At 32.3% G+C, this 18,320-nt stretch overlaps 1 protein-coding gene across 6 annotated transcripts in view; it reads right to left on the bottom strand.

The window, feature by feature from the left end:
- smash (smallish) overlaps positions 1-18,320 on the bottom strand; it is a 149,002-nt gene that overhangs the window by 64,000 nt on the left and 66,682 nt on the right. For 3 of the 6 annotated variants that reach the window (XM_089708040.1, XM_089708044.1, XM_089708045.1), the window contains exons 1-2: positions 14,742-14,891; positions 12,651-12,804 (exon numbers count right to left, since the gene is read on the bottom strand). In XM_089708040.1, coding sequence (XP_089564166.1) covers positions 12,651-12,752 — 102 coding nt within the window. In that variant the 5' untranslated portion in view covers positions 12,753-12,804; positions 14,742-14,891. Of the gene's footprint in view, positions 1-12,650; positions 12,805-14,567; positions 14,714-14,741; positions 14,892-18,320 lie in introns of those variants that run through there. The other 3 variants (XM_089708041.1, XM_089708043.1, XM_089708042.1) reach the window with 2 other exon arrangements.

Raw genomic sequence — 18,320 nt, 5'->3', positions numbered from 1 at the left:
TAGTTTATATGGTTGTTAACGAAATTGTAAATCTTATTCAGGAAATAAATCTGGTGTAAATTTGGTGAAAATAGATGTTTTTTGCTCTTTGTCGTTAACTTCTGTAACCGATTATTTGACCAGTAGTATGGAGCCATCTTAGGAAGCTTGTGTAATAGGACCAAATTTAGTAGATGATTATAATTCTTTACTAAAAGAAACTTCAGAGTTTATAAATAAACTTTTTCATGTACCTAGTAGCTTAACATTATTCTTTCATTGGATAGAAAACTTATAAAATTTTCAAATCTGAAAGTCAATATCTTCAACCACTATCTCAACCGTGAAATAATTAATAAATAAACATGAAATAGAGACAGTTTTTGATTCTCCTTCAACTCCTATTTTAACCTTTAAAGAAATAAATACGCAAATGTATACATTTCGATATACAATAAAGTGACATGTTTGAGAAGCTATTAATCATATAAATCATCGATATTCTATCGCAACCTAATCAATAATTTCACAATGTGAATTAGTATGAGTTTTTTTCATAAACCAACATGTTTAAGTTGACAGCTAATTTTAAGTTTAGTTCGACCTTGACGCGTGCTCAAAGGTGAAGATCTTTTGATTTTAACATTTGGATAATTTTGCAACTATTTACTGTAAAATAGTTAATTTTCCTGGCATTTCGCAAACTTAAGATGTAAAAGCAGCTGATTATCATCAAATTTCAATGTACATTGTTATGAAAAAGAATTGTTTCTATTTGTAAAGCTTAAACTGCTGAACTGATTTGCATAATTGTCAGAAGTAATGTATACTTACTCCTGTCTTTTTAACACATTTTACCATAGACAACACCGGAGAATGCAGCTAGTATATTCTATAACACAGATAGAAGAATAAACCAAATTTAATAATTACAACACAGAAAAAATATTTTCTCAACTTTTTGCTTCTAAATCAAACAAATGACAACGACGTAAAAATGACGTAACTTTTAAACTACAATCAAATTTAATTGGCACTTAAACAGTTCGTGTGAATGAGACAGATAGCGATAATTAAAGAACAAAGCAGTTAAGATTGAGTTCATTTCAAAATGGCCGACGAAAGCATAAATTTGCTGATTTGTTATGTTATATCAAAGATTAATTAGATTGTGTAATTGACTATGTAATGGGTAGACTGATTCAGAATTGATTTAAAAATTATGAATATGATTGTTAATGGTAGGTATGTTAGTTTGAAAATTATGAATGTAATAGATACAAATGATCGGGTAAATGAATTTTGGTATTGGTAGATAATAGATATACAGGGTGTCCCACTGTTGGTATACTAAGCTCAAAGGAGGTTATAGTTTTGCCTACGCTGAGTGCGTAAAAAATACTTATAAAATTCCAGACGCATTTTTTTTTTCAAATAGATGAATTCTTAAAACTCTATGTGTACACCCATAACAAGCAACCCGCCCAATTTTGCTACCAGCACGTGAGCTATCGTTTAAGATTATGTTTTCATAGACAAAATGTTCACATTAGAGAAGCGGTATATGCCGGCTGCGCGAAGCTAGAGAAGAAAACATGAATTTTCAAGAAAAAATTAGCAAAAAATTTTTGACGTAATTTTGTTGTTTAAGTATTTTTTACATGATCAGTATATGCAAAACTACAAGTCCCTTCGCGCTTAGTATACCAATAGTGGGACACCCTGTATATAGATTAAAGTAAAATAAAAATTCGTAAGAGTGGAAATGAGGATGAACATATTTTGTAGCTACGGCGTAGTTTTATATCGTGAAACACATCTTTTATTACTATGTACTTTTGGTTTCCTTGAAGGCGCTAATCTCAGGAACTACTGGTCCGATTTGAAAAATTATTTCAGTGTTAGATAGCCCATTTATTGATGAAGGCTATCATCACGTTTACACATATACTTAGTGATTTAATAATTAATATTAATATAGCCCACGAAATAGAAAGATAATAAGCTTTTATATAACAAATAACCCGAAAAAGTACCTGTTTATTATGCACCAGACTGTAATATCTTTCTTGATACAAAACTTTACATAATTTCATGCTCAAAAGAAAACTTGTTTATGACATTTTTATTATTTATGGCTGAAACTTAACTTGTTTTAACGCGTTTTCACATTACAAAAAGCAAGTCATAGACTTTCTTGTTTTAATATCTATTGTTATTTAAATTATATTTCATACAACATAATCAAACTTTATATAAACGTTGTAATTCTGTATGTTGGTTACTATTTCACGCAAAAACAGCTGATCGGATCTGTATGAAATTTTGTACAGAGATAAATTATAGTCGGAATTAAAACATGCTTTTGAATTAGCACCCGAATACCACACGAGTGACGCCGCGGGTTCTAACACAGTACATACCTAGTTAACAAATGTTAAACAGTATTTCCTGTGAACTTCACACGGAAGTAATGGTTCCTTGTCAATGCCAATACAAACATACAAACCGATAATTGGAGTTCACTCAACTGTTATGTAATTGTGTGTTTTGTTCATTCCAGCTATGTTTGTTGGTTTTATGGGCGCGAACTGTGTAGGAGTTTATGTGTAAAAATAACATTTGACTTGCGACAGAAAAGTCTTCTCGATAAGGAGAAGTGGAAACGGTGATAAATTGATAGATTTATGGATTGAACTTTTTACGAGTTTTGTATGAAAAAATTAAAAAAAATAAGGGATTTTATACACACATATATATAAGTATATAATCATATACTTAATATTGAGAATGAAAATAAAATAAGGAATGTTTTTACCTTATAACATCAAAATACCCTCATATTATTGTAATACGCCGCGGATTAAGATTTATTTTCATAACACACGTATCTATTATTATCTATTCGTATAAACAAAGATATAATAATGATATACAGATAAACGCGACATAGTGTCGCATGAGAATCATCGTTTGCAATAATTATTATAACATATTTGATTAGATTGTAAATATTCCACACATTGTATTCCTTGCACACGTCTCTTAAATACCAATATCAATATTTAACATAGTCAATCGGGTATCGGGTAAGACTTTATAACATGAAACGTATTTTAAAAAAGAATAGAAAAAATTAGATCACGAGACGGGATTCGAACCCGCATCCTTTCACGCCAATTTATTATAGTGTCGATTATTTTTGTAATATTATAGTGTCGATAGTATAATATGTGAAAAACGCCTTGAAATCGATCAAAAAACCCTTTCAAGACATTAGTACCTACTTATATACCTACCTACAATATAATAATTCTCAAAGGACTCTAGTTACTACATTTTCCACACTAAAGGCTCTTCTATACAGTTAATGCTTATTCATATCCCATTTCAATGGCAATCATCGGTGACATGACATCACTTAGCTGATGATAAATGAAGATCCTTTGTGAATGGTCAAGAAATATGAAAGAGTTGTTATTAAATGTCACAGTGAAATATGAGAATATTTTGTATTTATTAAGACATTTTTAAATAATAATTAGGTACTGTGTTAAATTGCCAATTCTTCTTGATAACCTTCCGAATCAGTCGTAAAAAAAACCACCCTTGCCCCGCAGTTTTACCCTCATTTCTCCGCTCCTGTTGGTCTAAGCGTGATGTTATAGCCATAAAGTCTTTCTCGAAAAATGGGCTATCTAACACCGAAATAATTTTTCAAATCGGACCAGTAGTTCCTTAGATAAACGAGTTTAAACATACAAAAAAACTTATAAAGTATAGATGTCAATTAATGAACACGTCATGTAAAAATTTACATGATAAAATTCTGAGTTTGATTTGAAGACCTACTTCCCATCTCCGACCTCAATAACATCAAAATACCCTCATATTATTGTTACAAAAACAGCGCACTTAACACATTAAAATGCAATAAGAGCAACATTACAACGAGGTTTCATTTTCGGTAACTGCCTCGGAAGGAAAGTGACGTTACGTCATGTAGGTGGTGGTGTCACCACGGGCGGTTGGAACGCCGCGTTTTTGCTGCGCGTGTGAAACAGTTTTTTGCATTTTTGATGGACGCATAGGATCGGATCAATTAGTATTGCTATCTAGGAACGTGATTTTTGAATGTAGTTTGACGTAATTAAATAAAAATGGAAACTGCGTTTTTTTAATCAGTAGCTATCTCACAATGACCACGTGTAAGAATTTACAAAAACTAAAGAGAACAATCGGCAAGATACTTGATAGATAGGTACTCTTCTTGAAAAAATAATATTTTTCCTTATAAAAGTGTATAAAAATTAAAAACATTTAAAATGGTTTGGCCTCTTAACAATCCTGTTGCATAATGCATTCTACATAGAGTATTTTGAGTAATCAAGTACTTCCTCTTCTATATAGAATACAAAAACTTACAAAACGCGGCGTGTATAACATAACAATGTAACAAGTACGGATGTAACTGTCGAAAATTGATGTCCGAAATCGTTACCAAATTTCTTGTTAACTAGTTTTGTAATGCCTTTGTTCGCTATTTATTATACCTGACCGCACTTTGTGAAAGATGATTTAAATATATTACTAGTTTACGCCCCGGTTCTGTTCAGATTGGATTTTATAGTTGTGTTGTAATGATATGTACATGTGAAGATAGTTATAAAATAATTAACAATTAATTATTTAAACGTCGTGTTCCCTGTACATCACATGGTGGCAGCGGTGGGTTCCCTGTACATTAGTGAAGTCCCGTGTCCCCGTAGTGGGGTAAGGGGCAGATGCATTATTCATACATCTGTTTCACTGATCGATTTTCTTTAGGGACAAGTAGGTGATCAGCCTTCTGTGTCCTGCCAGACCGAGACATTTTATTTTCTTCGTCTCCACCGGGAATCGAACCCAGGACCCCTCGGTTCTACGCTCAAGCCCCAACCACTGTACCAAGGAGGCGGTCGGACTGTCCCTGTACATTACAATAGTAAGAATTTTATCAGCTTCACCTGTATGTTACTCGACTTTGACCCACTTTAATCGGACAGATTTAATTAAAACTTTGTATGCTTATCAAGGATCGGTGACAATACAATAATTTCATGAGTTTTAAAATGTTTTTTATGAACTACATTAATTATAATTAATTCAAATTTCAGTCAAAATTAGTCGTTGTTAAGTTAGTAGTGTAACTACACGACTTTCAACATATTCCTAGATATTTGATAGACTCGATTATGTCATTAATATTACATGTCATTCAAACCGTCCTTCACACAAAAACTTAATTAAAACGATTGAATTAAACTTAATGAGCTTTGTTTGTGTTTGGAAATCTACAATGGTTTACCGAACATTATAAAGAAGAAATATTCTTCGTTAATATTTTTTATTTGGTTGATTAAGGCGTGTACATGCGGTTTAATATCAAAACAATAAAAACACGAGGCACATATCTAAAAAAAATCTATAAGACATCAGTCTTAGCTTAATACATTTGACCCACAAATATAATTTAAATTATTCAAACTAAACCGTAAAATTGATCAGGAAACGTGATTGTCGCACTTGACCCCAATGGAACTGGTTGTCGCGCTCCAATTATCCTAATATCACCCTTATTAGAATAACAATAGGCGATAATCTCGTGTGTCATATTATTACAAATTGAACTTTACTTGTGTTACCGTAAGATCCATTTCAAAACAGTGCTGTGTTGAAAGTGAGATGCAAATGAAAGGCTTAGTTGAACAGTTGGTCAAAGAGGTTAATTTATTAATTAGAACTTTACTAGCGGTAAGATAAAAAAGCAAGTATGTAGGTAGAATATAGCATACGTCACTCGAATCGAATATTTTAGCTTTGTGGTATTATGTGGATATTTCTCGAAAAAATCCTTCTACTTTCATTCTGAGCATCTAACTTAATGCGGTTCTTAGGAAGTACGGGATCGATTTGTAAAAACATTTCAGAGCTAGATCGCCTATTTATCGAGGAAGGCTATAATTAAGGCTCATATAGGTATCATCACGCTAATAGAAGCGGAGAAATTCAGGTAAAACCGCGGGATGCAGCTAGTATAGTATAATGTGGTTCCGCATAGATCGGGGACCTTGATTAGGGTCATGTGTGATTGATCGGAGTGTTTGAGCCAATTGCTTATCAGATGTATTGTCTTTACTGGGTTGTCTCGTGACGTATTGTAGACTAGTTTATGGACGCGACTTTCCCTGTGTAAAATCTTGTGCCATATTTACATAGTATGATAGTAAGCAGAGGGAGATAATAATACCTATGCATAAAAAATAGTAGGTATAGATATTTGACATTTGACAAGCAGATGAAGATAATTTAACATTAGCACAAAATTAAAAGAATCTATGGAATAACAGCTATTTATATGCTATGTATATTATAGCTATAGATTTTCTGTATGTTGATGGTGCACTTGGAAATGGATAAATACAAAAAACTATTGGGATAAATCATTATACTTCATTTTATGAATTATATTTATAAAAAAAATTATTTATATGGTTTATGCAAAACTAGTGAGAACAGCAAGTTATAAAAGAAAAGAAGTAGTAAGTATATTATCATACAAGGATACATAACATGAATTATTGCAGTTCCTTCATAATGTTGTTTTTATTATAATTGCAGTGAAAGGTGAATACTGGTCAGCCTTGTTGAGGCTGTACTATGTACTCTATAGGGACATCAACCGAAGTGACATTTAGCGTTATCCTTGGTTACCTTTACATGAAAGTAGGTAATTATTTATTATAATTATCCGTTTTTTAATATTTTTATTATTGTTTGCGAAACAAAAAACTTTTAAACAGAAAAACAAAGCGAAAAGGAAGGTATATTACTTTCCCTTCCTTCTTATCAACTACAAGATTGGTAAATCTACATTTAAACAACCAGACATTATAAATTTAAGTTTTAAATGTAGGTAAGTAATTAATTTAAGCATTTAAAAAGATATCTAAACTAATAATATAAGTATTACTCTCTATTCTAACCAATGGGAAGTAGGTACCTATGGTATATTTAAATAAATAAATAATTAAAAATAAAAATACGTGTTTTAAAACTTCTAAAATAATTAAGAATTACTTCAACACACTACTTTTACGCTACTGCTATTAGAATCTTTAAAACCAAGGTGTAACGAATTTGATCGGTTAATTGCAACAATTTGTAAGTATGTCCGTCTGTCACCAGTGATCAACTGGAACACAACGAATTGCGCAGTGGTGTGCGCTTCCGCAAATTTCTCTCCCACGACACTTACGTGCTGGCCACGGACAATTCGCTATAGCGAAAATTCGCGCGGCGCGACTGGCGGCGCGTCTTGCGAATGAATCAAATGTATGGAAATGTACTGGGCATGCCACGCGCAGCGGCGACCAGCGAGACGACCGGCGAATTTCCCCGAGCGAATCGCGCGGCACGACTAGCGATCGAAACAAATGTATGAGTTATTACGGTGCAGGCCACGGAGTCGAGCGGCAGACGCGGCGACTACTCCCGGAGCGAACTTAATTTAAAATAGTTTGTTTTTTTTTTTCGCGAAAATGGAGACGGAAGCTTTTATTGCAGAAATTCTAGCTAGACCAGCTATTTGGAAGTCTAGCCACCCGCAACATAATTTTTCATCATGCCTATATTTTTCATATTTTTGGTGGAATTCTCCGTCTGTAACACGATTTCTATTTAATTCGTGTACTCCACTATATCTTCCAAACATTAAATCTTGAGCAAAAAAGCTGCTACTCTCCAAACAACGTCGAGCTAACTTTGATAAAGCTATCTCGTCTCCTCGTCTACACTGGTCGCGGCGGCGAACGCAACTGCCCGTGGCGTGCTTACCGCGCCGCGCGACTTGCCGCGCCGCCGGTCGCGCCGTCGGTCGCGCCGCCGGTGTCCGTGGCCAAGGTGTTAGACGTATATTCTATTTATTTATTATGGATTATTATATTTGTACGAATATTTGTTTGGATATATGTATCTGCAAAATTCGATGTAAATTTTTATATTTTTGTATATTGTATCAATAGATGTCAAGTAGGTACCATAGCTAATTGATGCAAGTAGTTATTCGAAAAAGTATAAAGAACTACTGGAATACTATGTATTGAAAGTTGAAACACACTCAATGCGTAGATATTCGGCGTCCAAAACGTGTTCTTATTAATAATTTTGAATGAGTCACATTTAAGGCGAATCTGATGTCACGTAAAAATTCTAATCAAACATACAGTTTTACCATCATTTGTATATAAATATTTTTTAAAGTTACTATGAGCTCCAGAGAAAAACATTTTATTTTATTAAAAACTCAAGCTCGCAATCATAAATTTCAACTTTAATTTTATAATTAATGTCATTTTAATTTGATACTCTACTGCTTAATATTACAATATCTTAACATTTACAATTTACATACTTACATTTCCTAAATTGAACAAAAAGTTGATATTTTTAAGTATTTTATGGACTTCCTCGTTCAGATCAATAAAATATTCAACACATGACAATTCGACGCTTTTAATTCTTCCGACGTATAGTCTTAATATTTTTTTAATAAATGTACATACATCGGCAAATTAAAAGGAAAGGTAGTTAAAGATATGGTAATGACGATAAACACTTATTATAAGAAAATATGGCCTTGTAATGGAGTAAGTTAATACGAACGAATATATTTATAAACTCGCATTTATGTAGGTATAACACAATCCATAATTTACTTTTGAACGTTGTGAGGTACCGACTGGAAATCGAAACCTATCGATATTTTTTTTAAGAAATACTTCATCATTCATAAAACTGTTTTGAACAGGATCAAATAGAGTTAAATCATTAAATGTAACCGAATAAAGTGACATAGACTTTTTATTATTTGACTCGCATAATAAATAAGAAACAGGATCTAGATACCTCATTATAAAAAATAGCATATTTAAAAAACATTCTTTAAGTTTACAAAATAAATAAACCAAGCAACTCAAACTTTAAAGAAAACGTAAAAAACATCCGACCCTTAACATTTTGTAAATCAATGTTCACAAGGTCGTCTGCAAATGTCATTACAGACAGGTGAACGCCTATATTATTATATACCTTTGTGCAAGTTGTCTGTTGCAAGTTGTAATGTCTTGTGTTTTGAATAATATGAGCTCTTTTGTATATTTCTTATTTGTGTGGTTTTTGGTCAAAAGATGACCATGACAAACAGGGTATTTAAATACCTCTCTGGAAAATAAGTTTTAAAATGATATTGATTTTCGTTACTAATGCTATAGGAATTTATTTCATACGAGTAGATATTCGATTATTATAAATTGACGGTTTTATTTAGATCTTTTGTCAGAATTTCATACACTTTGCATGTCAACAATCTAAAAAGTCGGATGCTAGTAAATTTAAGCTTATGTTAACATAACTACCAAGAATCTCCATAGAAACTAACTTGTTCATTATACAGTGAATGAACCATCTTGCTCTTATAAAAAAAACCGGAATGATATATATTTGGGGTTGAAATCGGATGTCCGTCTTGTGGTCACAGCCGATAGGGTTGGAAGACAATGACATATAAGTGATAAAAATTGTTTGCCGGTAGATACACGTTATAAAATAATATTGTTTTAACCAATATGTATTGGGAATGACGTAGTTTTAAGTGAATAGAAATAGTTGAAATAGTAACGAGTACTGATAAGGTTTTTATCATTAATTAATTGATATTTGGCTGTTAATTCATCAATGTTTAGAAAATAATCAATCTTTTTAACAACAGATTAGCTAAGTTTTCAAACGTGGGCAAAATCTGGGTGTTTTGCTAGTATAACAAAGGAAAAGTTAATTATCTACGCCTCGTTGCTACGTAAATACTTTCAAAAGGTGAGGACATGTGCAAAGCAGAGGCGTCCACTATAATTATTGTACCTACAAGATGTACACAAAACAACATCTTAAAATTACAACTCTATCTATTTATATACTAAACTAGCGGTCCGCCCCGGCTTCGCCCGTGGTACATATTTACGTTTTCTCTACATAAAAACCATCCTCGTACGTCAAGGAATATAATAAAAAAAGAATTATCGAAATCGGTTCAGCCGTTCTCGAGTTATGCGCTTACCAACACATTTTGCGATTCATTTTTATATATAAGAAGATAATGATATTATTTCTAGTAACTTATTGAATTGAGTGTGAAGATATTAAATTAATTCTATGAACAAAGCGATCAAAATGCGTCTAATCGGACCTCATTCAACAAGGTTTGAAAATAAGCTATGTAAAATACACACACATACATATCTAATTAAACATATATACACGTATGAATAATAAGTAATAACTAATAACACACACACATACATATTTAAATATACATATGAATAATAACCCACGTTATCTATAGTGTTGCAAAAATAAAGCAAATATATCGCAAACCGATACATGCCCTTGGCATGCGACAATTTTGTAGAGAAAGGCATAAAAACCGGGCGTACACAGCCTTCGAAATGTCGCCTTATCTCCTACACCTATTGCAATGTTCTTTTTTAAATAACATCGATGCAAATAAAATAAATTGCTTTAAATATGCATGCTAAATAAACGAGAATACATTATTTATACAATATGAATCAGGTTGGTTAATGTTAAAACATATTTTTTTTTTTAATATATGTGTTCGCATGCAAGGAAAGCAATGAAAGTAATAGAAAATGTTCTAAATTTCGCTATAGAAGTCATAGAAGGGTCTTATTTCAAGAATAGAAAAGGCGAAAAAACCTTGATCATGTTCCCTAGAGATACTACGAAAGAACTTCTAAAGAACACATAAAATTTCTATCAATTCACTAGCTGTGTCCCACGGTTTACCCGCATTGCTCCGCTCCTAATTCCTATTGGTATACTAAGCATGATAAGAGCTATAGCCTTCCTAATTAATGGTTATCTAATACTGAAATAATTTTTCTTATGATCAAAGAAATTTAAACCGAAAAACATACGTAGGTATAGCAGATTTTATTTATTTATCGAGTGAAACTCAGTAAATATAAATGTTACACTAAATAACAGACAGATGTAACTAAATCGTAAAATCAGTGAGTTCACAAGTAAAACGCTCGTAAAATCGTGAGAAACCGCAGGATATGCTAATATTTATGGATGCGAGACATCCTCTGTTTGAGCTGTGTATAAATTAGAAACAATGTATGGTCATGTGAGATTTCACTTCTTATTATAAGTAATATAACATATTAATATTAAAACGGCAAATAATATAAAAGCTTTCAAAAATATGAGTAATTTTGATGGCAACAAATAATGTATGTAATATGTATGTAGATCTAAATTATTGCCAGAAAGATTTATAACAACACTAGCTTACCGCCCGCGGCTTCGCCCGCTTTGTTTAAAACCCAATAAATTATATACTAAAACTATCTATTAAAAAAAACCGCATCCAAATCCGTTGCGTAGTTTTAAAGATTTAAGCATACAAAGGGACAGAGAAAGCGACTTTGTTTTATACTATGTAGTGATGATAAAGTATTTTATCTCCGAGCTTCACGGTAGCCAAATTTAAGACAAAATTATTATTGTATAAAATAAAATACAATTGACATAATACCGTTTATAATAGCATTGAAACATATTGAAATATGAAATAATATTACAAAAAAATAAAAACTTACAGTCAATAATCGCATTGAAAAGAAATATTTTGTACAAAAACATCAAACACAGCTCATTACGAACGGACAGAGAAACCTGCTTTTTACTTATATATTTTTAACAAAACGTCAACCGTTACTAATCACTTGCAAATTAAAATTCAATCCCAATGTAGGTATTTGCGAAATAGTTGAGTTTTTACACCGTCTTTCTAAATTCGTTACACATTGAGTAGTAATTGCAAGCTGCAAAAAGGGGATTGTGAAAAACTTTTACGAGAAATATTTAGTATGTGGGTCAGGTGGAATTTGGTTATGAAAAAAATGCTATTTTCACAATTTCTGTTAGGTTTCATACATTTCTTTCCTTATCGGATTTTTCTATGGCTATGCGTGGTTACAGACCTAAGATTGATTTAATTATTTACCTACCTATCGATCGTTTTTACACAATCATACCCATACTATAAAGCCTATATAAGTACCTTTTAATATCAACAATACTATAAATTAAATAATAAATCATCTGATAATAAATAATAATCCTACTCTGTCAATCTTAATTTTGACCTTGTCAACCTTGATCTTTTTCCGATCACGTCGGTCTTTCAATTCATCAGACTATTGAGTTATAGAATAGGAAATGCCCTTGCATTAATAATTACAAAGTACGAAGCGTTCAGCATAGATAGTTTTTTTTAACTTTGTTTTTAGTCCAGTCAATTTAGTCATAAAAATAACGAAATTCCGACACTCGGAAATTCGTAAAGATTAAAATAAAGTGGTAAGTAAACCCATTAAAATAAAGTGCTAAAAGTCGTCATCGATCCCATGTCTGCTTCGACATTTGACATTGACGTTGTTCGGGGTCACGGTGTTCATGATTTTTTTCTCGAAGTCCTACCATTTCCCAGATATTGCTTACAGCTTTTTAATAAGTCTATAAAGCGCTTCAAGTCTACTACTTACAGCTTTAGAATATCCACTGCCAGCGCTGCCATCGCTGGAGTTGCTCAGCCGCCGCTCGGTGGACGCCGGCGGCGACCACGCGCTGCCGCTGTCTGACGGCATAGCACTACACTACACTACACTACACACGCGTGATGTGTCCATTGTACGGTAACTGCAACAAAAGGGACTGTTTAGTGGAATTGTTCATACAAAAAAGAGCACGTGTCAGAAGTGAAACTTATTTGGCAAGTTTCAAAGATACCAAAATCGTCGCCTTACTGCATGACGTGACGGTAATGATTAAATAGTTAATAAATCAATTTATTAAACTTCATATAGTTAAAGTCGAAAATAAGGTAACTATGTTATTATTCATGACTCATGAGCCTATTTTGAATAGCAAAACTACTTTAATGTGAATTAACCCTAAAACAACAACCTTGTAATCATCATCAAAAAAATGTTCTTGTAGTTTTTTTTTAAACGTCAATGAAAGAAGAAAAAACACTTTACAAATAAAATCAATTTATAACCAATACTAAATGAAATAATAAAAAATAGCACGCGATGATAATAAATTGCTTCTGGTTGCAGAATTTATATGCATATCATTGTTAGATTAAATAGATAGAGCTATCACTTCTCGATCGATCGCATGAAAAGATAAACATGATGTGTAGATACATGACGTCAATGTTTTGCTCAATTATCTACCTATATTATTATTATAAATTTATATTGGAGACTAAAACCATAGTATAAAGAGAACAAGTATGCCGTCTCCCGGCGTTTAGGAGAGCAAGGTACCCCTAAACTCGCGAGGTGCAGGGTTGTCACTTGGCACATTGATAATTTAAATAATTGTATATTATAAACAAACACCGACCCCACACAGCAATGGCACGTCCCTCACGAGAAGGAACCGAGCGGCGTTGTGTGCGTGCTGCTTGCGTACGTACACAACGTACACAATGAACGTGGGGCGTGGGCAAGTGCTCCGCGTATATACGGTGCGATGTGCCTTTGTTAGAAGATACCTTACTTGTTCTCTTTATACTATGCTAAAACATAAAGAGCAGATTAACATGAATCATCATTAGAACGTGTTTGTTTGTCGTTTACTACGTAACGGAGTATCCGAAATACGTGACTTTTACACTAAGTACACAAATGCCTATGCGAACGATGCCGCAGGTAAGAGGTAGTTTCCTGTTATTAAAACAATACCTTTTGCCTCATCTCATACCTGCTGCTATAATGTAAGCACAATTAGCAAAGAAATTAACAATTGCTACTTATTTGCATTTATTATTACTTATTAGTAAATGTCGGAAACTTTAGGAATTTTATTATTCGTTTATGTATAACAATATTGATTTCCTTTAGTCATGAACATTTTAAACATAGATACCAACAGGGTACCTATAGAAAATTTTATAATATGCAAAACATAACCACTTGCTCCAAATATCGTTATTTTTATACCTAATTACCTACCTACTTACATCAAAAATTTGACAAAAATCACACCGAAAGACTATTAGGAAACATCAAGCAGACTAATTTGAATATCTTATGTGGTCATGTCATAATTTTGGCTAATTTACCAAACCATAACATTGAATAGAGCCTTCCCATGAATATAGCTAAATTCAGCGAACTTATTTACCTACTTTCATTATACATTATGTATTATAATGAGGTAATATTCTCCGTAAGTAGTAATTAAGCAAAACTTCCTATTGTTCACTGAATTACTTTTTACACAATGTCTTACACAATTTTCGCATATATATATTATACCTAGGTACATACATATTTCATAATCGAACTTTATTTTTTATTTGCAGATACTTCAAGTTTAAAGGATTTTTCCGAAACTACCATGTGATATTGTTTAAATATGTGAATTAAATAAAATTCCAAATACCACACCATAATAAGAAGCAATAAAATAGCACAAAACAATAGATCCTTCGAGATCACAACTTCACAACTCTTTATCAGATAACAAAAACACTTCAAAATCCGTACGTCACTCAAGTTGGAATTGCAACACACACTTCTCATTAACTACCAAAAACAACAAACAATACGAATGCTAATTACCAGAATTTCACAGTTCAACAATGCTTGAGACTTGCTAAACGCCGAATATTCATATAATAATCGCGCTAGCTACATACAAGCTACACGTCCGTACCGCGCGGCAGTCTGATCTCAACTGACGAGACGCGGCCAAAATATGTAATCGAGTTCATAACATTTCTCGAGTCTTGACTCGATACGATTTTATCGACATCGCTTATCGATACAATTATATTCGCGTTCTTACATTAAACTTAATGAGGCAATTAATGATTTTCTATATTTACCTGCCTATGAAAGTAATTAATCCTTATACAACCGCAAATGTAATTCGGTATTTAGTAAATTTTAACTCATAAGGAAAGTGTTTATATCGATTATTATATAATAACGCAATTACATTGCTTTCTAATTTCCTGCCTTAAAACATATTTACGTAAATTAAAATAATACTTATATATTAAACGTGTAAAACCAAGTTTTACATGTCGCTCTGTTCTCGTTTTGTGCGTCTGCTGGTGATTTCGTACTTATTCCCTCACCTAACTAATTTTAACAGCAGTTGAATTTTGGCATCACAGGATCTTTCCGATGTAACAAAACTTATCAAATTATTGATCAATATCGCTAATTACATGAGACCTACCAACATTCAAGATTCAGAGGAAGATTCAGACGTCGCTGACAATCTTGTAAATTGACAACCCAGTACATATTGAACAGCCCTTTTATACAATACACAAGGAACAATTACTTCCTGTTGTTAAAATTTTGCTTCAATATTGACTTCATTTCCAATTCGCAATTCTTTCAATCGCAAACATTGGAACCGATTCGTGGCCAATGTAAACCTTACGTCATTTCCTTAGATATTTATATCCTCAGTCAATGCTGGAACTACAGAAGTCTAGTAATGTAGTTTACGCCTTGTTACAATCTATTAATGGTATCTGCTTGGACAATACTAGGGCGTTGGTACTTCGTGTATTTGAGACCTTTTCTCTGGGGACACTGAATGAAATCGTAATTTGAAGATAAGGTTGCGTTGTCTGAATTTTGTCATTTCTGAACAGTAGAAAAGGAAAATAACGAAACTTTTATGGTTCTTCTGATTGTTGTGGATATTAGGAAGAATATATCATTACTAGAAGATGACCTTGTTTTAAATACTTCGCCACTATTTACTATTACAGAAATTTGTCAAACGTGGTGAATATCCGTATAAACATCATTTTCCATCCACTGCTCAATGTAGAAATTTGTGCAAGGTAGATATACTTGAAATAGTAGTTTGAGTTTGAATGAGTTTCTAACCATTAGAAGAATCGTCCACCGATCTTCCAGACATTTCATACTAACACAGGCCAAATAACAATTCGGAAGTAATCTATGCAAATAACAATATTCCAACCCTAAAAGGAGAACTTTCTCTTGACAGCATACCAGGAATAGATAAGTTCAAAATGTAACCTAGTGTCATTGAATGTAGAGTTAGAATAGGCATTGTTAAAGGAGAAATTCGACTTCCTGATATGAGACCCAGTAATTGTATCGCCCCATATAGTCGACAAGAATAATGGCTTCTTGAAATTGCCTGATTGACATTTCGCGGGAACTATCTGCGATTTATAAATCATCTGTTTGATGGCTAACAGAGAAATAATTTGATGAGGATATTGTTAGTGTGTTTATATAGTGTGTATTTTTGTATTGATATGATTCTTATCATTTCATGTTTATATCTTGTTGTCTGTGTCGAGATTAACTTTGAAATGTGAAAAATGTATGTAGAAATTCAAATAGGCATAATTTTGAGTTGGTGCAGAATTATTGTACAAGATAGGATTTCACAAATTATTGCTCCAAAAAGATGCAACCAGAAAATTTACAGACATTCGTTTATTATTTGTTTATGCATGAAGACTTCCTATAACTGAGACGATGATTTACTTTTTCATAATTGAACTGAAAACAGTATGAAACAGTATGTATAAGTAAGTCGTAATTATTTTATATAAATTGATATTACTACTGTCCGAACATTGCATTTTTAGACAGGTCTCAAATATCATTTGAGTGGTAAAAAATTGGTTAAAATATTATTTTATGCAACAGATCACCATTAAAAAATCCTCTTGAAGTATATACTCCTTGACATACGTATGGTTACATAAAAAATCCGAGGATGGCTTATTTTCCAACAATGTGGCCTCAAGTACCTATTAGGGTTGACAACATGCCATAACTTTGTAAAATATTGTTTTATACTTCCTTTTTAGTACTCGAATGATAGCTTAATAAATATAGTTTATATGTACCAGGATATGGATGTATTTAGGAAACCAGAAAGGTTAGTTGCAAGAAACTCAAGACATTTTTGTGCAAAGTACATTGGAACTATTAAATACATATACATATATAATACTAAAAAGCCTAAATCATAGAATTGCGTGACAATTAAAAGCCAAGTTGTTACCCGACTTATATAAGAAGATTAAACACACGTCCAAATAGTTCAAAATCAAGTGGTTTAAAAACTATTAAAGCTCATTTTTACCCGTAACTCATAAATGCCAGCTGACAACCCTAATACAGCTGTAACTGTCAGGGCATAACGGTACCGCATCGGACGCGCCTACTACAGAGCAGATATATTTTTCTCCGTTTGTTATGCTTTGGATTAATTTATTCTAGGAAGGATTGTGTGTCCTGTGTTCTGGTGATATGGTTTAAAGTGTAAATATAATAAATATGTACGGGTAGAAAATGTGTTGATAAATATTTATAAACAAATACATACTCATGTATGGGAAATTAACTTTGAAATAAAAAACACTTTCAGCGTCTGTTCGTGAAGATGTAAAATTTTACGAAAAAATCATTTTGATGTACCTACAGTGAAACACAATTACGATGAAACTTAGAAACTTAACATTTTATCAATTCGTAAATTCTACTGTACACAGAATGACAAACAAATAAATAATGTAAATATTGATCATGCTAATTTATAGAAATCAAATTTTAATTGAAATTCTACGAAATACCTTCTAAGCTTTACATAGTTAGGCCGTGACTTAATACAAAGTGGGTAGGTAATATAAGCAATAAAATTTTAAGAATTAATTACTAATTACCTACATTAATTAACCTGTCAAATGTGGGTCAGTTTGGAGCCTTGAGAGCCGTTTTATATTTCCACTAGATAAATTAAAAGTAATATGATAGTTGTACGCAAATTGGTGTGTTATTACATAGACTGGTACCTACTTGTATACAAAATTTAAATATATTATCTTGGAGATTATTATTATTTTATGTTTCCGTATGACAGGCTTAAAACTATAGTGGGAGGTGCAGGTATAGTTGTTTCTTACCAGTTAATTACCGTCGATTATTATTTATAAATACATAATATGAATTACAAAATTGATAAGATATATTTCTTTAATATGGTACCTTTTACATCACTAATTAAAACAAGAAGTAATAACCAGTATATTTCGATAAAACCTTTAAAATTAATTTCTATAGCAATACGTTATTCCAATGTCAACGAAAGTTAAGGTCAAAAAAATACATAAATTAGAAAAGAGTCAC

The sequence above is a fragment of the Colias philodice genome, chromosome 20 (genome assembly GCF_061535455.1).
Source record: "Colias philodice isolate Cphi_HAF_F1 chromosome 20, ilColPhil1 Martin Lab GWU primary, whole genome shotgun sequence".
NCBI classification, from domain to species: domain Eukaryota; kingdom Metazoa; phylum Arthropoda; class Insecta; order Lepidoptera; family Pieridae; genus Colias; species Colias philodice.
Note: the sequence above shows the minus strand (reverse complement) of the source record. Positions and strands in the feature narration are given on the sequence as shown.